The 22,204-nt window shown below is 26.4% G+C and overlaps 1 protein-coding gene across 2 annotated transcripts in view; it reads right to left on the bottom strand.

Moving 5' to 3' along the window:
- Positions 1–7,251, bottom strand: part of LOC127286321 (E3 ubiquitin-protein ligase TRIM9) — a 224,660-nt gene extending 217,409 nt beyond the window's left edge. Inside the window, exon 1 of one of the 2 annotated variants that reach the window (XM_051312709.1) lies at positions 5,026–7,251. In XM_051312709.1, the coding sequence (XP_051168666.1) occupies positions 5,026–5,514 (489 nt within the window). In that variant the 5' untranslated portion in view covers positions 5,515–7,251. The remainder of the gene's footprint in view (positions 1–5,025) is intronic. The other variant, XM_051312710.1, reaches the window with a different exon arrangement.
- Between the last annotated feature and the right edge of the window lie 14,953 nt (positions 7,252–22,204).

Here is a 22,204-nt window from a genome sequence, read left to right as displayed (position 1 = left end):
AAGGGAAAATAATTTGAAAAAATTGTTACTTTAATAAAAGGTATATGACTAAGTCTATTATAAAGAGGTTATTGGTACTGGATCAAGGCTTTTTCCATGGTCGTGATCTACCTCGAAGAATATTGTACACTTCCGGGATTAAGGGTCACATGATCCGCCTATTGATAAATTTGTCTGTACCGCGTAATTTATAACAGGATCATCTTTTATATAAAATTCACTCAATGGAAAAGGTCTGTAAGCCGAGCTTAAAGATTTTTTAAGAATTTCTTAACAATATCTATATATATATATATATATAACTTCAAGGTAAATTTCTTCTTCTCAAAGAAAATGTAAAATTCCATAAGAAAATACTATTTGCAACAGCTATTTTCTATATATATATATATATATATATAGTTAAAAATTACTTATATTAATATATTAATTTGAAATTATATATTTTATGCTAATATAATTTTTACAATTAGTATATTTTAACAATTTTTTAAATTTACCGCCATTATTTCTAGTTTTCTGTTACACAATTGGTACTTTTGACTTATCACAGCACAAGATACCTAACCTCAAAATTTTGCTATTTAATGAAAATTTTCTATTATAATTATAATAATAAATTAATATTATTTTTTTTTTATTATTACCATAAAGCTACCATTTCTATTCTATTATACTATAAAAGCATTATTTTTTATGAAAATATCTTTTTTTTTAATTTCCAAACAATTACTATATATACATTATTAAAAATCGATGAGAAATCATATATAGAAGCATTTAATCAAGACTAAAAATTCTCAAACTTTCTAAAGTCAATAGAGCATTGCAGAAACAAAATATAATTGAGAACAAAATTTATGGAAGCATTGACACAAATTTCCAAATACATTTGAGAATAATATTATTGCGAAAAATTGCTAATTTGCATATGAACATTATTTTCAGTTTAGAAAAAAAAAATAAAATAAAATAAACGAAGATTAGAATATCCTACTTTAGAATATTGATGACTTTAAAGTCACAATTAAATTTGAGATTTACGTCTCGCTATAAATAATCAGAAACAGCAGTGTGTGTGTTAACTAAAACTATTTGCCGCCTACTAAAATGTAACGGTGTTTAAACTTTTGCGCGTAGGAAAGTAAACTTGAATATTTATTACTTATTTACGAATCTCAAAATGAAATCTATGACAGAGAGAGAGAAAGAGAGAAAGAGAAGAATGTTTTTTTCAATACAAAATTATTCTCATTCTTCAGCTGATTAAATGATTATTTATCTTCGAAAATAAATTTCTTTAGAAAATATAAATAAATAGCAAAAATTTTTTTCTGTAAATATTTTTTCATATTTGAAAATTTTTTTTCCTCATGTGTCTTAAGCGAAATAAGTCATTTTTTAAAATAATATTTTTAAAAATATATTATATTTTCATCAATTATAATTTATCATTCAAATAATCGACAATAAATTACATATTATTAATTAGGAAAATTATTGATAAAATTAAGTGTTTTCAATTTTAAATGCTTTACGAGATTTAATTGGATAATTATTAATTTGTTTTATTCGTTTTTGTTGTATGTGAATTATGCAATATGAATCAGCAGAAAGTGAAATGTTGGAAGAGATATATATATATACGCAGATTGAAATGAATTTTACGATTCAACCTTTATTAATTAGTATTTAATTAAATCTCATTCGATATCGAAATTTCACATTATGTGGCTTGTTATTTAAATACAATCCAAAGAACTAAAAACATGAAACTCAATATACCAATTTCCTTTAAATATTATTTATTATGTTGTACATCGAAATTATGTATGTTTGATATATTTCATCAAAAGGTTATAACCAATATTTTGAAAATTATCTATGCAATTAATATTCGCAAAAAAAAAAATTTTAATTTCGATCAAAATCCTATATGGATATTTGATTCGTTGAATGTGTTACAAAAAAAAGTAAATAAATTTTAAAAAATTTGAAAACAAAAATTGAAGATATTTCCATTTTTTAATATTATTATTTATTTATTATTTTTTTCAATAATAATAAAATTAATTAATATTATTTATTAGAATTTTAAAAAATATTTTAATTTTCACAAAAATGGAATGTTTTTTATCATTATTGTTTTATTATTTTATTGCAGTGCGATAAATAGTGCGTATACCCTTATCTAGGTACCATATAAGTTTTAAAATGTGGAATTTGCATAATTACTTATATTTGCAATTGAAAGTAAAGATGTAAATTGAATATATAACACTATATATAGAAGAACGCAGAAATTAATTATTTCATACACGCAAGAAGAAATAAGTTCCGAATAAATTTGAATTAAACAAAAGATAAAATAATTATTATATATATGATGTAGACTACAATGCGAAAGACCAGAATTGTTTTTTTTTACATTTAAACAAGATCAACTGTAAAATTTTCAAAAAATTCAAAATTTTTTTAAATAATTCAATTCTAAAATCGAAATTTGATTTCTAAACTCAGAAACATTTAAAAATTATTATTTTTCAAAAACATATTTTGTGCTGAAATGTAATTTTTTAAATAAAATAATTCTAATTAAATTCTTCAAAAATTGAATTACTTTTGAAATTTTTAATTTAAAATCATTTAAACTGATACATTTACTGATTTTAATATTTAACATATTAAAAATATTTCTTTTTGCAAATTAATTTTAATTCCCAGAGAACTTATTTTTTTTTTTTTTTTGAAAAAATTTGTAGTAAACATTTTTTAAATTGATATTAAAAATTTTGATTGCATTTTTTTGAAATATAAAATCATTTTCAAAATTTTAAATTAAAAAATTTTTTTAAAGAAATTTGTATAAAGTTTTTCATGTCTTCAAATATTAAAACTTTCATGTGTGAAAATCGTGTAAAATTTTATTGCTGAATAAAAATTATCTGCTAATCTTTTGAAAATTAATAATTTAAAAAATATTTTATTAAAATTATTGCGCCAATTTATTTATTTATTTTATTTAAAAATCCCATTTTTTCGATTTAAATCTGATTTTTTTTTATTTAAATCAAATTACTTTACTTACGTCACATTATTTTCAAAAGTTCTTTTCTAAATTATTTTTTTTCAATAAATATTTAACAGATAAATTTAATAATAAAAGCATCAAAGAAACATTTATATTTTTATTAAAGAAAATAACATATTTAAACAAACTAAAAAAAACAAACACAAACTAAAATTATCAAACAATTTGTGATTTTCAAAATTTTTTATTTCTATAAAACCAACAATTTTGTAATATTATAACTTAAAAAATTTGAATTACTAGAACTTTTTGTTTTAGAAAATTTTAGAACTGATTAAAAAATTTTTTAACTAAAATTATCCAAAATAGAAATTTGTTAAAAATATTTTGATTTTTGAATTTGAACCTTTCAAAATTAAGGCTGTTTAAGGTTGTCAATTTGCAATTTTGGACAAATGAAAATTCTCTCAATTAGAAATTCTGTTAATTATAAGTAAAAAACTCCTTAAGTATATTACTGTATTAAGGAATGAAAAAACTTGCAAAAAATTTGTAGCAGATATATATAATAGTTGAAACAATTAAAATTTTTTTATTTCAGTATTTTGTCTTGCATTTCAAAGAAAACAGCTGTTTTCTTTGAACTGCAAGACAAAATACTGAAACAGTTTCACTTTGATTTTCAAGTTTTTATGCATTGAGCGATAACTTTTTTTATTTTATGCTATCAATTGTCAAGATAAAAGCTTGGCAATACTCAAAACCTCTTGCATGAAATCTGAGGTTAAAATATTGACGTTGAACTTCATTTTAAAACTGTAAATTAAGCTCCAAAAACCTCTTGTCCACATTTACCCCAACCCTCATAACAAAAGGATATCCCTAGGATCTCCATAGGATATCCATATCAATGGTCGATATCCCACAATGGTCCCCAGGATATCCCTAGGATATCCAAACCGCCGGTCTGTGGGACATCAACAGGACATTCATAGAATATCCACAGGATATCCCTACGACATCCACAAAATATCTATTGGATATTATATCGCAGGATATCCATGGGATATCCTCAGGATGTCCGTGGGATATTCTTAGGATATTCACGGGATATTTAATATCTCAACATATATTTTTAAAGGTTAAAATTGTTAAGCTAATATAATGAATAATAATATCATAAAACAAAAATCTTATGAGCTTCTAATTTATTTTAAATAAAGATTTGAAACGCATTTTTCAAAGTTTTTAAATAAACTCATGCACTTAATGTATAATTAATATTAATAGTTATTCGTTATTTGCGGGGAAGAATTTATATTGTTTAAAGCCAATTTATTTTCTGACAATATTAAGCATATGAATAAAGGAATGAATCACGAATGAGAAAAAAATTAGTTAATAATTTTTCAAATTAAACAACTTTCTCGAAAAACAAGTTGCATTTTATTTTATTTATATAAAATTTAATTCACAGAATATTCTCACTCGTTGTCTCATAATGACTTTAAAAACAGTATCCTGAGAATATCTTCTTGACATCCAGAAGATATACTGAGAATATCCTGAAAATATCTGTGGAATATCCTGACAATATCTATGGAATATCCTGATGATATCTGTGGGATATCCTGACGATATCTATGGGATATCTGGAGGACATTTATGAAAGTCTATAGAGATATCCAGAAGATATCCTGTGGATATCCTCAGATATCCAAAGGATATCCAAACCGCCGATTTTTTGGATATCCATAAGAGATCCTTTTGATATCCATAGGACATCCCTAGGATATCTGCGGGATATTATCAATATATCCCAAGATATCTTGTGTTATTATAGGAAACTGACCCTATAACAAATGAAATTCCATAAAATGAATATTCTAACAAATAATTTTTAGAACATAATCATATATTCGTCCCGTAATAAGTACACAATGGAGAAAATAAATAAATCCATAAAAATAAAAATAATAATAATAATAATTCACCTCGCATTGTTCGCACGCAACAGTTGCATCCTTGGGTTCATTCTCGCACATCTGACACTGAAGTTTAATATTCTTCGATTCAAGATATTTTTCAATAATACGTTGCATTGCCCTGTACTTGGGTAAATTGTGAGCACCCCCTTCATCGAAGTAGACCGTCTTTTGGCAAACCGGACATGACAAGCATAGAGTACCGCCAGAGGGTGGGAAACCACCGTTTCCGGGTGTTCCAACATAACTTCCTGGTCTTGAACCAGTTGATGTGCTACTACAAACAACACCGGAATCAGTTTCCGACAAAATTGACAATTTATCAGCTTCCTGATCGGAGCCTGGTGCATTTGTTGAATCAGTTGTTGATTCCGGCGGTGAATCAGGTGGCGCTTGTAAATTGACAGCACAACCATGACAGAGCGCGTGCCAACATGGTAATAGTACAGGATCACTAAATAATTCCTTACAAACTGAACATCGTAATTCTTCCTCCATATTTCTTTTCTTTTTATTCACGAATTTTTAATTACTTTTGTTTTTATTTTTACAGAAATTGAACAATTTTTTTTTTGTTTTGCTCTTCAAGAAGAATTTTTTTTCCTTAAATCCGGGAATTCCCTCTTCCTTTTTAACTCCACGTGCAAACCAAGGCTCTATAGAAAACCGGTTATTCCCGCAATCGTTTTTTTTTCCCTCTTTTTTTTTTTTTGTTCCCCCGTTCGTTCGAAAGCAGCGCTTCGAGCGAATTTTAAGGTCTTCGATTCAGGTATATATCTATATAGGAATGGTGAATTTTTACCAACGAATTTTCATTCCCTGTATATTAGAATGTATCAGTTGATAATTGGAATTTTTTTTGTTTTTTTTTTTTAAAGAAATTATTTTTAATAAAAATTTTGTAATTAAGTGTTTAAAGTTATGTGGAATGTTAAAAGTTATATACAGAATTCAATTATTGGGAGCGCGTAAAACACGTTATATGATTTTTAGGCCGAGGACACTATTGAGGAATTTATAGGAGTAAAATCACATAAATTTGAAAATATAAAAGATCTAGACACTGAAAAACTTTTTTTTATTATTATTATTGTTATTATTTCACTCCACGCTTGTGCATTGTTTCATCAAGCGTTCCAGGACACTCACTCGTCTAATTAGCCACTAGCTGTTAGCACAAGCGCGCAACACTTGAGTAGTTTCAAACCTTATAGACACTCGCAGACACTACGGATATAGTTTCGCAATATTCTTCCTTTTTTTTTATTTCTCGTCCATTCAGATCTACTGATTATGATCCTTCAAGTTTTTTTTATTTTAAATCTCTTTTTTCAAATATTCGAATTTTTTATTCAATTGGAACTTTTCTTTAGGTACTCTTTTAGATATTTTTTTTTAATACTTAGATACTCCTTTAGGGTACAATTTTAAAAAATAATTCAATTTAAATAATAATTCAGTTTAACTGTTTTACTCGTTGTGTTGTATTGAAATTTTTATTTTTGCACTTCAATAATTATTTTCTTAGGGAAATTTATCAACAATATTGGCAAAAATTCTTTATTTGAGAAAAAACTATTTTTTTCACCCTCTACAAATATCGAATTAGAGTCCCAAACAATTCCTTTAATTTCTTCCTGGAGGATTTCTCAAGTTTCAGACGAGGTAGAATTGCAAAGAAGATTCTTGCCAATTTTTTTTTTTTTTTTTTATAGAACTTCAGTTTACTTGGAAAATTTCTTAATTTCAGGTTTATTCGTATTTCGACGAAAACTGTTTTCACCTGCCAGAGTAATTTTCTCGGATCTAATTACCAACACATTCACTTACACACACTCACAAATGCACTATAAGAATGATAATCGCCAAAGGATTTGCACTTTAACATTGCTCAATGAAAAAAAAAAACATGCGGAAGTATTCGCGCACACCTTTCGTTCTATATATGCAAAAATTTTACACATTTGATGATTTTAATTGGAAATTTAATCCATTTAGAGAAAAAATTTTTTTATTAACTTTTATTTATTTTTGCAAAATAGTTTTTTAATTTTTGGTTCAAAATTGATAATAAATTATTTTAATTAGTGAATTATGGTGCATTTTTTGCACCAAGGATGAATCCATATTTTGTGGATCACACACGATCACGCTTTCGCGGGTGCGCGAAGCCGGTAAAGCGCTGCTTTGAAGGACAGCACTTTCTTGGAAGCCGTCACCGGGTTGACTGACTTCAAAAGCTGGTGAGAGTCAAAGAACTGCCGCGCAACCTGGCCACGCATCACGATTCAGGACCGTGTAATCCTGGCGGTGGCGACCGAGATGCATATGCAGGAGCAGCGGCCGAGAGCAGGTAAATCACCTGAGTAGGAGTTGAAGAATTTATTTCTTACTTGCGAGATGAATTATACATTATTATATCACTACTTAATTATTGTTAAAGTAATGTTGATTTATTCAATTTCCCCAAAAAAAAAAAAACAATTCTCTCTAAAATCCAATTTCCGGAGAGTTTGTTTTCTAGACGTTTTATAGGAAAAATAATTTATGTTCTTAATAGACAACTATTGCTAACCCAAATAGTACAACATATATGTGATGCTTTACGGTCAAACTTAACTGTTTTACATAACTTGCCGCAAATTTTTTAGAAAATGTTGTGCTATCTGCGCTTGTACGGATATTTTGGCTTCACATAATGTAAACATAACCTTTAAATTTCAAAATATTTTGAATATGTGACTTGGACATAGTTATAAAAGGGACCTTAAGGTGAATGCGCCAGTGCTCGTCACCTTAAGGCCAGGTCCAAGTGAGGCAGCGCCATCTACATTGAAACTAAAATTTTGGAAAAATTTCAACAGCCTTTTCTTGAAAACAAGATGGTAAAATGCTTTTTCCTTTATGCATAATTGATTATTGGCATGATATATACCAGCTAAAACTTTTTTTGAGTTAAAATAATGAAAAAAATTTCATGTCGATAAATTAAATATGAGCACTTTTTTCACAAAAACTGTAACAGTACTTTCTCAGAAATTACAATCAAAAATGCAATTTCCATTTGGAAAATTAATAAACGCTAATAAATACACGACCTAAGATTTACCAATCACGAAAATAAGAAAAAAAAATTTTATTAAATATTTAACATATTGATACTGCTTTACTGATTGTGACAGCCCTTTGGTAGATTATGTATTTCAGGTGGTTAGCAACAGCGCCAATCTCCTCCTTTCGGGAAAACTGCGAAACGTCTGGTGACATATATAACCTGCCAAACGGCTGTCATAATGAGTAAAATATGTTATGTTAAAATACTTTTTTTTTGTTATTTTTGTGATTGGTAAATCTTAGGTCGTGTATTTTTTAGCGTTTATTAATTTTCCAAATGGAAATTGCATTTTTGATTGTAATTTCTGAGAAAGTACTGTTACAGTTTTTGTGAAAAAAGTGCTCATATTTAATTTATTGACATGAAATTTTTTTTATTATTTTAACTCAAAAAAAGTTTTAGCTGGTGTATATCTTGCTAATAATCAATTATCCATAAAGGAAAAAGCATTTTACCATCTTGTGTTCAAGAAAAGGCTGTTGAAATTTTTCCAAAATTTTAGTTTCAATGTAGGGTGTTTTCGGCATTCACTCAGAGTTAACTCTAGAGTTAGCAGTGGTGCTCAAATGTAAATTTTGATTTTCAGTTCGTCCGTTGGTTGTTAATGTTGTTGATTGGCAATTTGGGATAGACGGTTCATTTTGATTGGCGCAGGGTTTGCAATTGTAACAACATGTGAAACGGGCCTTTTATTCTAGTAATGTAATGTTAAAATAAAATTTTTTGTTTCTAGATTTCATAAAAGTCCCCAAAAATTTATTACTAGATGACCCAGAGTTAACTCTGTTTTCTTGCGAGAGTAAAGAAAAAAGGTCAGTTCTAACCTTTAATGGCCGACAAAATTTGTGAACGGATTGTTTGTTTTGAAAAGTGTAAATTGAAATAAAATTCAAGAAATAAAAACGTTTCGTGAGTTTGGAGTAAGAAAAGGGTAACATCAAAATGGAAGTATATCATTAATAAAAATTAATGTTTCTAAATAAACTAAGTGTTTATGAAAAATCTTGTTCTCTTTTTGTTTTAGTAACGTAATTTTACATAATTTATTTTTGTTAAAAATTATTTTAACTTTTTATTTATAAAAAACAACTTTAATTAAAATAAATAATCTAGTTTCTAAAACAATTCAGATTAATTAAAGTTAGGGAAATAATGAAAAATTTGAAAATTATAAACTTTAAAAAAATAACACGTTTATGGGTAGCAAAAATATGTTCCATTTTTAAATGAAAAACAAAAAAGACGTATAAATTAAAAAAAGTAAGCAAACAAGAACAACTAACTTCAAACTCAGGGTGATGAAAATGGAAAATCAATTATTTTATTTAGGTAAATAAATTTTCAAAGATAATATCATTGAGCACCACTGTTAACTCTAGTGTTAACTCTGAGTGAATGCCGAAAACACCCAACGATGGCGCTGCCTCACTTGGACCTGGCCTTAAGACTAAATCCATTTTTAAAAGAAGTAATTAATAATCTTAGAGACAACATTGATAAATAAAACAAATTTTATCGTTTAAAGTAGAGTTCAGGTGTATGCGCTATAGTTACCGTCAGATGCACTCTCATTGGTCGGTTCAGTGTTCGTCACTTGCGTGCCTTAGTTACCATCAGGTACGTTTAAGATGGTATTTAAACAAACAGCTTTTATCTGACGAACACTAAAACATTAAGCTTTGTCATTCAATTGCTTCAGTTATCGTCATCAAATTAGATAGAAAGTATTTTTATTTTACAAGCAGATATTACCTGACGAATACTAAAATTTACTACCATTAATATATGTATAGAATTAAGTATTGCAAAGAAATAACAGTTTTTTTAACGTTATACTATATTAGAATATGCGATTACTTTAGTCCATGTCAATTTTCAGTGTTCGTCAGTCGCGACGACTTTACAAGCAATACGTAAATAAATGTTTCAGTCGTCGTCATTGCTATTTCAAACCAAATTTATGAAAATAAAAGTACTAAAAAACATAATTAAACAATAATAGTGATATTGACAAATACAATAAGCATAAACTTACTTTATAAAATACAATGGTTTTGAACCTGCAATGTTTTTGATTTCTCGTGTTTTCTTAACCTCAAATTTAACGATTTCGCTACATCGAATTACGTTCACATACCTACCGCACAAAAAAAATTAATAATTTTCAATTGAAAATGAATTATGAGCGAAAACAATAGTTGCTATTCAATGTTGCAATATATAAACTTACTAAAAATCTTATAATTTGATCCATAAAACGACCATGCGTCTTATTTTTAGGTAATATTGTGAATAGTTGACGAGGACTAACGCACTGACGAGCACTGGCACATTCACCTTATGTCCGAAATTAAGTTTTCGAAAAAAATAACTTCAAAGTTAACAAGTCGAAAATAATGCTCCTGCACGTTGAAATAGCTTGAAACTCTTTATTAGGAAGTTTTTGAGGTCGCTGATTACGAATCTGACATCAGATTTTCAAAATTCAAAATGGCTGATCCAATATGGCACCCAAAAAAAATGAAAGAATCATCTGGATTCGCTTCAAACATATTGTGATAAGTTTAACAAATTTAAATGAAACTTGTTACTTGAGGGTTTTTGAGGTTGCTGATCACGAATCTGGCATCAGATTTTCAAAATTCAAAATGGCGGATCCAAAATGGCGGACAAAATTAAAAAATTGATCGGATTTGCTTGAAACTCGTTACTTGGGGGTTTTTGAGGTCGCTGATTACGAATCAGGAATTATATTTTAAAAATTCAAAATGGCGGATGACAAATATAAAAATTAGTTGGATTTGCTTGAAACTCGTTACTCGGGGGGTTTTGAGGTCGCTGCGATTACGAATTTGCCATCAGATTTCAAAAATTCAAAATGGCGGATCCAATATGGACTAGATTGGCTACGTGAGAATGCTGGGTGCGCAATCTCGTCTGCTTGTCAACTAGCATAAATCGCAATTGTTTAGACACGTAAATTATTAAAATTAAATAAGTTAATAAGTTACAATTGGATTCCTTTGGAACATTAAAGAAAACACTCAGGTCTTTGCAAACATGTCGTTTGTATAAGAAGATATCATCTTTTCCAACTTATAAAGTGAGCAAAATTCTAAAATAAATTATACGCGAAAAATTATATAATACTTTATCACTGTATTGTATCATTAAATTGTAATTTTCTTCGAGAAATGGGCGTGAAAGTCGTATGATATATCTATATATGTAATATATGCGAAATATGCCTTTGCAATTGCTGATTTTATTTGTGGATTCTTTAATGTATCGATGACATCCAATTGAAGAGTGTGTACAGCACACCTTACCACCAAAAATTTGGAGTCCTCATCTGCCAAAAATGGTTCAATATTAATTGACTCTTTTATTTTCTGTTAACGACTCATCTAAATTTATTTCCTCCGTTTCGTCAACGTTCTGAATATCATTCTCCTAAAGTTGTTCTTCAAGCAAATCACCCATTTTTAACATATTCGATCCATTATCGGTTGTGCAGAAATAGATTTTTTGTTTATTAATATTAAAATTTTCCAAAATTTCAATTATGACATCTTTTTAGTTACTCTCCCGTGTGTGAAAAAATGAGTTCCTTAATGGCTAATGTCCTGAAATGCAGTACGACATCTATTACGTACTGGGAATTTAATCCTAAAAATGAGCGGTTGTGTCATAGTAGCGACATCCGTTTTCATACTAATTAGAGGAATCTAAAAGTAAATTAATATATTAATTTCTTTTTAACACATTGATTTTTAATATTCACGTAAAAATATTTCCAGGAAGTGTTTCGTAGAAATTTAATTGGAATTTCTAATCAGAATTCCAAATTAAATTCGATAAAAAATTTAACAGAATTCCGGCTACAATTTTATTCGGAATTCTGTTGAAATTTTTATCGAAGTACTACTTGTTTTTGTATCCATACAAACATTAAATAAGAAAGTTATCAGTTTTGTCTCTTTCGTATAAAGTTATCACGTGTCTTTATAATTATTTAAAAATAGATAATAACTGCTTCCAGAAAAGTTACCATATACATATTTTTATAATATTTTATAATTTTAATCTTTTTTTTTATTTTATGAGTTTTGAAAAAAAAACAAAAAACTCTTGACTTACAACGACATATGTGACATGTGTGGTGGGTTGTGTTTGTCTATTAACCAATTTAAATTCACTCTGCATGAATTTATCTCGAAATTAACATTCCACATCCTCCGAATACTTGTAAATGTATATGCTATATAGAATAACAGAAGTTTCGAGACAATTTCCAAACTAGAGTCTAATATGAATACTCCTGAATGTTGTGTACATATACATATATACATATGTATATATAAACTGTGCAAATAATAATTGCACACTTACTCTTCTTTGATAAAAACACTTCTATTCACTTGTACCACCATATAAACGAGAATAAATACACACGTAACAGCAAGCATTATCCATTTCCCTGAAACCTTTTAATTTACGACACGCAAACGCCACTTGCAGAAGGAAGTTCCTTTATTCCAATTCAATTACACAGTAACAACTCTTTCGCAATTGATAAAAAAAAATAAGTACCTCAAGTTTTCAGGTCCAAGATCTCTATCATACCGCTGACAGGTGTTCAATTTTCTTTTTAGATGCATTTCTGTATTTAGTATAATTTAAATAAATATAAAGTATATTGTTATGTAGGAAAACGATTATTTTCCTTTTATGTCATAGCCTTTTTCGTTAATTGTATAATTATAGGATTTTTTACGTAAAAATTTTCATTCATTGATTCTTTTTTTTTGGTACAATTTTTTTCGATTTGCAAATTTTTCTTTTAGTTCTATCATGACATTGTTTTGTCAACCATATGTCCAACATTTAAATAAGCATCATGAATATAACATCAAATATATCTTAATTTGTCACAAGATACTTCAGTTTGCTATTTTTAGAGAGTGAAGATAATTTTTTTTCTTTTCCGATTGAAATTACATCGTATCGCTTGAGTCGTCGATAATCCACACATGTTTTGTTTTTTATAATTTCATTTTAATATCACACACTTCTTGCGCACAATTTCAATATATTCTTCCTTCGGATAAATCGAAGAATTATTATTTTTTGCATTTATAATATTTTCTGCAAATTCATTAAACAATTTTTTCAATTTAATATATTCACTCATTTTTATTTTACGAAATTAAAGTAAACTAATGATTTAGCCGCATCAAAAGGAAACTGAAAGAATAATAACTGAGATTGCCAATATAAACATTCTACTTCTACAAATCTGTCTTCTTTGTAAAAGTAAATAAGGATCAATTATGTCATTATGATAATTTGTCTATTAGGGTGCCCATAAAAATAAAATAAATTTTAATTTCAAACCCTACCCAAAAAATTTCTTTTTTTTTTAATATTGAAATATTTCGTTTGGGGCAGCTGCTGCACCAAAATTTTTTCAGTGTATGAATATTAATTTAAACTTTTTGATTTTAAAGGTATCGAGTCCTAAAAGTCTACCAATGCGAATCCAGGATGAAATTTGATCAAGTAGGGTCAGTTGGGGTAAATTAAAACAGTAGTTATTTCAGTTAAACAAAAAATTTTTTAAAATAAATACAGCCTCAAACCTTATTGTTGGGTAGGGTTTAAAGTTTGAGGCCGTATTTATTTAAAAAAATTTTTATTTAACTGAAATAACTACTGTTTCGATTTACCCCTTGTTTCTATTTACCCCAACTGACCCTATTCTAAAACTGTTTGGGATTCAGTCCAAAAGTTTTCGAATAACAGTATATTCGCCACTTATTTACGTTCATAATTTTTTGTTACTAAGTCTAACGCTTCTGGTTTACGTTCCTAATTTCTAATTCTAAATACAAAACTTTATGACTCTTATCCTAAAATTCATCGTGGATTTGCATTCCTCAATCACTAAGACTGAATTGATAATTTTCAAATTTCATTTTTCTCCGTGTTGAAACTAAAACAAGTGGGGCTTATAGATTTTTTATTTAAACTTTCAAACTTTAGAATATTTTTATCCATAAACAAGTTAATGTTATTATCATAAATTAAAATAGATATAATTAAATTTTTTTCATACTTTATAACCGTAACAAGTTGTAAATTCAGATGTTCATTACATGAACATTTTGCTTCCTCTTTACGATAAGCAAAAAAATTTGCTTCCTCGTCGAGAAAGCATTAACATTAAAATAAACATACAAAAATAATATAATAATATAAACATTTGAGTACCTATACATTTGAGTTAAATTTAAAGAATTAATGGAAGTTAAAAACTCAAAAATTCATATTTTAACAAAAATTTCTAAATATTAATGAAAAATAATATATAATTTATAATTATTTACAATTATATCGATTCGTTTTAATGCAAGGAACACAATTATTTTATATTTAAACTTAAATTTAAATAAATACAAAATTTTTCAGCTAAAATGGGAATTTTTTTTTAACTTTCATTAATTTATTAAATTTACCTCAAATGTAAATTTTATATATACCAATCGATTCGTTTTCATGTAAGGAATACAATTATTTCATCTATAAACTTAAATTTAAATAATCACAAAATTTTATAGCCACAATGTGAATTTTTGATTTTTTAACTTTCATTATAATTCTTTAAATTTAAATTAAAACTATATTTTATATATACTGATCGATTTGTCTTGACGTAAGGAATACGATTTTATTATATATAACCTTAAATTTTTCTATTTAAAAATTTTTTCGATTAAAAAAAAAATTTTTGGAAAAAAGACGATAAAATTTTTTTTTGGGTATTTTTTAAAATCCTTTGGTCAGAATTGAGATATTAATACCTAAATAAGCCTACCAAATTTCATCTAAATCCATTAAAACCTGTTAAAGTTATATTCTAAACAAAAAAGGGATCCACACACACAAATACATACATCCGGACAATTGATCAGATCTCATATAACATGTTTCTATATAGAGAAAAATTTGTTTCCGACACTTTGAAAATTTTTATAAACGAAAGGACTACAAAGCTTCCTCCACGAGGAAGAAAAATTAATAAATTCTTATACATTTCAATGACTTTGGTATCTTCAAAAATTTTTTTTTCAATATACAATAATTTTTCGTTAATTCTTTGAAATAATATCTTAAAAGAAATAATTTTTATTATTCAATATTAAACGTTTAAAACATGAAAAACAAAAAAAACATGTTTTTAAAGCTGTTACGTCTCGTCGCGACATTTAAATAATTTTTAAAAATTCTGAGAAAAAAAATATCATCTTTTTTCATAAAAAGGAAGAAAATTTTTTAATAGGGTTTGAAATTTTTTTCAATTTATTTTAAAATTAACTGTTTTTTTTAACGATAGAGAAAAATTTGCTAAGTCTTCTTAATTAGAAATTAACTACCGTCAATATTATCGTTCCACTTTCTCCAAATTCTCGTCTCGTATATATATATATATATATATATATGTATATACCAATCGTTCTCCTGCGCTTCACTTATTTAAAAACACTCGTTTCATGTAAACACCTTTATAAGGCTAACCAGCTGCATTTCTCGACCCCTTATTTCGTTTAGATTCATCTTCCTCTCTTGGTGAGTGCATCTGATGCACGGCTCGAGCGTGGAAGAGAGAGAAAGAAAAAACGAATACATCGTGTTGGGAATAAAGAAACGAAGAGAAAGAGAGAGGAAGATGGAAGGGCTGCGAGTGTTTGAGAAGGAAGGGGAGACGAGAGGAAAAAGGAGCAAAAAGTGAAAGAGAAAGAGAGAATGATTGAAGTTGAGGAAAAATATGAACAAATGAGAAAGAGAGAGAGAGAGAGAGAGAGAGAGAGATGCTGGATGTTCCAGGTGTATTGTATACGAGCATTGAGTAGCAGCCGGTCGTATGTGACTCGATGGCCCTTATTCTTATTAGAACAAGTCAAAGCGTTCCGTGTATGTTTAATCGAAACGTCCGCTCCACGTCTATAAATATATGGGTGACCAGAGTCCAAAGTGCATGGGATTATCTGGCCTCAAGTTTTTCCTCCCTTATATGTGGTTATTATATACCAGAACCTTTTGAAACTCACCCACGTGCCTCATTGTTGATCTCAATGCGACCCAGCGCCCTCCTTTCATTATAAAATTCTTTTCATTTTCACAGCCTTGATTTTCATTTACTTTATACATGTTATGTATATACTCATCCCATTCGCTTTGTATTATATTTATAGATGAGTGAAGAAATGATATTTCATTTATTTATCTGCGCACCATATTTCATTTTTCCCTTCGCATATATGTATTTCGAGCTTTAAGCAGATATTATACACTAAATGCGGAATATTTTCCGCAAATATTATTAGATATATATATATATATATAATAGGATCAAAATTTCTCAAACGAATCATTGGAAATTTTCAAAAAGTAATTAATTTTCAAGATAAAATAACTCTCTTTTACTCCTGTAATGTGATCAAAGTAAATTTCTGAAATTATTAGATGAAAAAAAAAAATTGTTAAAGTTGGAACCGGCGAAATTTCAACCCAACGAAATTAATATTGTTTTGAGAGATATCAATTTTCTTCTTGTCAATATTTAGTATTTAAAATTATAATATATAATTTAAAAAATTAAAAAACAAAAAATTTGTAAATAATTTTTAAAATAAAACTAAAAATTTCCGATAAATTCAAAAAAAAAAATTTATTTTTTTAATTTTTAAATTAAGATGTGGCAATCTTTTTGGAACTTAGATGTTTTATTCCTCACTAAGTTCCAAAAAGATTGCCACATCTTAATTTAAATTTATAATTATTGGAACATTTAAACATTTTTTTTTTTAAATTTTTCATATACTGGAATATGATTTTAGGTTCTGAAAAAATGTTTACTCCTAAACAAGATGTGCCTGAAGTTCTGAACGTTCAATTAGATGAACGAAAAATTAAATTTACTACTTTTTTAACTTAAAATTTTTATTATAAAATATTACTTTCTGTATTCAAAAATACATTATTAATTTTTTTCTATCAAAACTATCGAAACGTTAATAAATATATTATATGTATATAACATGATTTTTATTTATTTTAATTTTATTTGAAAATTTATTTAAAATAAATTTTCAAATTTAATAAATTATATGTTTTGCGCATAAAAATATTATTAAAAATAGATTTACTTGATTTATTCAAAAAAATTAAAATCAATTTCAATTTATTTATACTCAAATATAGATGTAAATCATGGAATAACAAATTTTATTCCTTTTAATTTTATAGATTATATCTATGACATACAAATTAGATGATTGCATTTTTATTATTTCAGAATTCTTTTTAAGATGATATTTTCCTCTTAAAATAAGAGTATCTTCTTAAATTAAGAGGAATAATTTTACATAGAGGACAATCCTCTTAAACCTAGAGGACATCCTTTTGCAGCATATACTCGAGGAAAATATGCATTGAAATAAGAGGAATCCTCTTGAAACAAGAGGATTTTTTTTCGGTGATACTCTCTAAATCTGAATTAGTAAAAATGTTAACTAATTTGAATTAGTGACTCACTTTTTGCTTTAGAATTAGTAAAATTTTAATAATTATTAGTAACTTTTACTAACAATTAGTAAAATTTAACTAATTCTAAAGCAAAAAGTGAGTCACTAATTCAAATTAGTAAACATTTTTACTAATTCAGATTTAGGGAGTAGAAAATCAATGAAATATGCAGATAAATGATTAATAATGACCTTCAAATGATAGAATGGCGCTCAAATACACTTGGAAATGTGTAAAGGAACCACGGAATTCAAATAAAAAGCCCTTATTGTGTAATTTTCAGATTTTCGCTTGTATCGCGAAGCTGGTCTGAAAAGTAAAAAAAAAATTATTAAAAAATTTGTATTCTTTTTAATGGAAATGAAGTTTTGACACCTCTTCAAGTCGACAAATGAATTTCCATTGCAAGAACCCTTGATAAATGCAAAATTTTTGGGTGGCTCAATCCTGACTCACGCGTCGTTTAGCGTCACATCACACACAAAAATAAACGCATGATCCAAACACCATATTACGTTCCACATTTTCATATAACATCTTAATGAACAATTTTAGTCAAGTTACTTTGTCTTTGACATATTTTTTCTGCACTTAATTGTCTTCTTTTGAAACAACAAAAAAGTTTTTTGTTGATCGTATAGCAGTGACTCGCATAATACGTCTTTATTGCTCGCACACTTCACTGCAACGTATGTGAAAAGTTCCCTGACATTGCTAACAAATACTTACATACAAAGACAGATGGCTCTAGTGTGATAAAACAAAATAAACGCGATGGCTCAACCATGACCATTGTCCAACCCTGACTACTCTCCCCTAAATTTGAATTAGTAAAAAAATAAAAAAATTTGAAAAAAATTATTCCAATAAATAATTTTTGAATGAAAATTCCACATAAAATTCGTCCACGAGTTTGTTCATTATATTACATTAATTACGTTTTCCATTTATTTCTCAGAAATGAGAGAAATAATGAATAATTTACTAAAGATTATTTGAATGCTAGAAAAATTTCTGCGAGTGATATACAGCAAATGATAAACTTTTTTAAAAAAATAAACTTAATTGTTAATTATTTTTCTTTTAATTTTAATTACTAATAAAATTACCTTGTGAAATTTCGAGACCTTGAGGGAGAGTCGAGATTTTTTCCTTCATTTTCTTTATTAATTCAATTCCACGAACTACTGCTATCAATTATATTAGAGTTCCCTTCAGGCTGAAAATTATATTAAATGAAAGATATTAATTAGTAATGAGCAAGCTTATATCTAATGAGAATATATTTTTTTTAGTATACCTGAATTTTTTACACATTTTATTATATATTCTACGATATTATAGTAATAAATTATTATATCAATAACAGTGTATATAGAGGGTGATTTTTATGTTCTGGACCCCCTAAATGTTTGTTTTTAATTTTATTACTTTTGTTTAAAAAACGAAAAAAATAGGAATAAAAAAATTTTTTTAGAGGATCTGGCATATAAAAATCACCCTGATACATATGGTGGGTTCACGCCATTTCTACATATTATCGTCGCGATAATGACATTTTTCATTTGGCTAAAATTTTTTTATTTTTTAGTATATAAGAAAAAGTGTTCCTCGATTCCACGAAAATTTTCAAAAAACTTCCTTTTAAAAAAAATTGTAAGCTTAGTCCCGTCGTGGAGAAACGAATTTATCAATTTTTTCGCATTTTTTTAAATTTTCGAAATTAAGAATTATTTTTTTAAAAATATACATATATAATTTTATTTGTTTAAAAAAATAAATTTAATATTTTTTTATAAATTTATGCATTTAGTTTTATATTTGTTCAGATTTATTGTTATTGTATATAATAATATTTTACTTATGTAAAAAATTTTTGGAATAATCACCAACTTTTTCTGGTGAAAAAAAATTCATTAAAATTGTAATGAATTTATTTTCCCCTAAAAAAATAATAAGTTTGAAAATATGTACTTTAAATGATTAGAAAAATAATAATGGCTATGAGTCAAAGAAATATCTCGAAATATTAGTCACTTAAAATGGGTATATAATTTGTATTTTGTACTCAATTTTGTGTCATTCTTTAAATTTCAAAGTGATAATTTTTATCTTCAAAATAACTGTAATATTATATAATTTAAAATCTTGAACAAAAATTTAAAAATTTTATTTTCCCTTTACACTTACAGAAAAAATTAAGTTATCTCTTATTATCTTATAACTGAATAAATATTTATTTTTTAGAATGAAAATTTTACTTGCACTAAATAAAATTTTATTTATGCCAAATACAGAAATTTTAAAATATTTTGAAATAATATATTTGCTTTCAATAAAATATTTCTCTAGATGTACCGTCAACCGGGGTAATTATACCATCTCAAGGGCTATTATATCCATCTACAATTTTTAGTGAATATAAAATTTTTATTTTAAAATATTTAAATATGCATCTTGGTGTAAATATTGTTTGATACTTGAACTATGAAGGGAACTAAATGTAATTACTTAATTTTTTGTTAGAAAGCAGAAGAAATTTCGTAAAGTTGAGAAAAAGTGAGATAAAAAAATTTTCTAAGTTTGCAAAAATCCATCTGGATCTCCTAAAGTTTTGTAGTGTTTTGCAAAATATTTCACTTAAACGTTTGATAAACTAGTTTGAATGATGTTGACTTTTTATTAGATAGGGTAAATGTACTAATTATGGCGAAATTCGAGTCAAAACACCTTTGAAATATGAAAATTCGACATTTCTATTATACAAAGTCAATTTAAGACTTATTAAACTAAAAGCTTATGTTATTTAGATATTAAAAAAAAAGTTTAAACTTTATAAAAATCGATTATTTAAACAAATATGCCGTAATTGAAGGCAATGGAAATCTTAAAAATGTTTCAATTACGGTAAGGGAAAAAATTTCATCTCAAATAATTAAATTAATAATTGTTTAAATGTGCATCTTCATTAGTAATTGTATCAAAAAAAGATTAAAATAATTTTTTTCAATCATTTTGCAACAGTTATATTGAATATAATAGTAATAACTATTTTTTATGAACGCGCCGTAATTGATGCACTCGCCGTAATTGGTACACTTACCCTAACTATTTTTTTAAAATTTTATAATTATTTTTTGTTTTGAAAATTTGTTTTGTAATAAGTATAAATAAGTGCATCTTTTTCTTCCTCGTGGAGGAAGCTTTGTAGTCCTTTCGTTTATAAAAATTTTCAAAGTGGCGGAAATAAATTTTTTTCTATATAGAAACATGTTATATGAGATCCTGATCAATTGTCCGGATGTATTTATGTGTGTGTGTGGATCCCTTATCATTTATCATATTAATATCTCAAATCTGACCAAAGGATTTTAAAAAATACCAAAAAAAAAAAAAATTTATCGTCTTTTTTCCAAAAAAATTTTTTTTTAATCGAAATAATTTTTAAATAGAAAAATTTAAGGTTATACATATATAATAAAATCGTATTCCTTACGTCAAGACGAATCGATCAGTATATATAATAGTTTCAATTTAAATTTAAAGAATTAATGAAAGTTAAAAAATCAAAAATTCACATTTTGGCTATAAACTTTTGTGATTATTTAAATTTAAGTTTATAGATGAAATAATTGTATTCCTTACATGAAAACGAATCGATTGGTATACATATATAAAATTTAAATTTGAGGTGTAAATTTAATAAATTAATGAAAGTTAAAAAATAGAAAATACACATTTTAGCTGAAAAATTTTATAGTTATTTAAATTCAAGTTTAAATATAAAATAATTGTGTTCCTTGCATTAAAACGAATCGATATAATTGTAAATAATTATAAATTATATATTATTTTTCATTAATATTTAGAAATTTCGGTTAAAATATGAATTTTTGATTTTTTAACTTTCATTAATTCTTTAAATTTAACTCAAATGTATAGGTACTCTAATGTTTATATTATTATCATATTATTTTTGTATGTTTATTTCATTGTTAATGTTTTCTTCACGAGGAAGAAAATTTTTTTGCTTATCGTAAAGAGGAAGCAAAATATTCATGTAATGAACATCTGAATTTACAATTTTTTTTATACATTTTTTTAATACTTTTATTTTTAAAAAAACTAGAAATAAGTAAATTATATAAATTTACAAGGGGTGCAATATAACCTCAAAATTGTAACTCATTAATATTTGTTTTTCAAATCCTGTAAAAAATTTTTTGTCAACTAACTTGTAGAAACTCTTTAGAAGGACGTCCACAACATAATGCAATAGTTGAAAAATTTTTTTTTAATTCTAAATTTTAATGACGTTTTGAGTAAATAAATCCTTTTGTGCGGATATAATTTACCCCAGTTAACCAGTAGTTTTTTTTTGCAGAATAAAAGTTATTCATATAAAGAAAAAAATTAATTAACAACAATTTTAAAATTTATTCATTTCTTAACTTTTTATTTAAAGAAAATTATTCACTAAATTAC

Source organism: Leptopilina boulardi, unplaced genomic scaffold (assembly GCF_019393585.1).
Source record: "Leptopilina boulardi isolate dan_hultmark-lab unplaced genomic scaffold, ZJU_Lbou_2.1 LbouV2_352, whole genome shotgun sequence".
Taxonomy (NCBI): Eukaryota; Metazoa; Arthropoda; class Insecta; order Hymenoptera; family Figitidae; genus Leptopilina; species Leptopilina boulardi.
The sequence above is the reverse complement of the archived record's forward strand: the minus strand, read 5'-3'. Positions and strand labels throughout refer to the sequence as shown.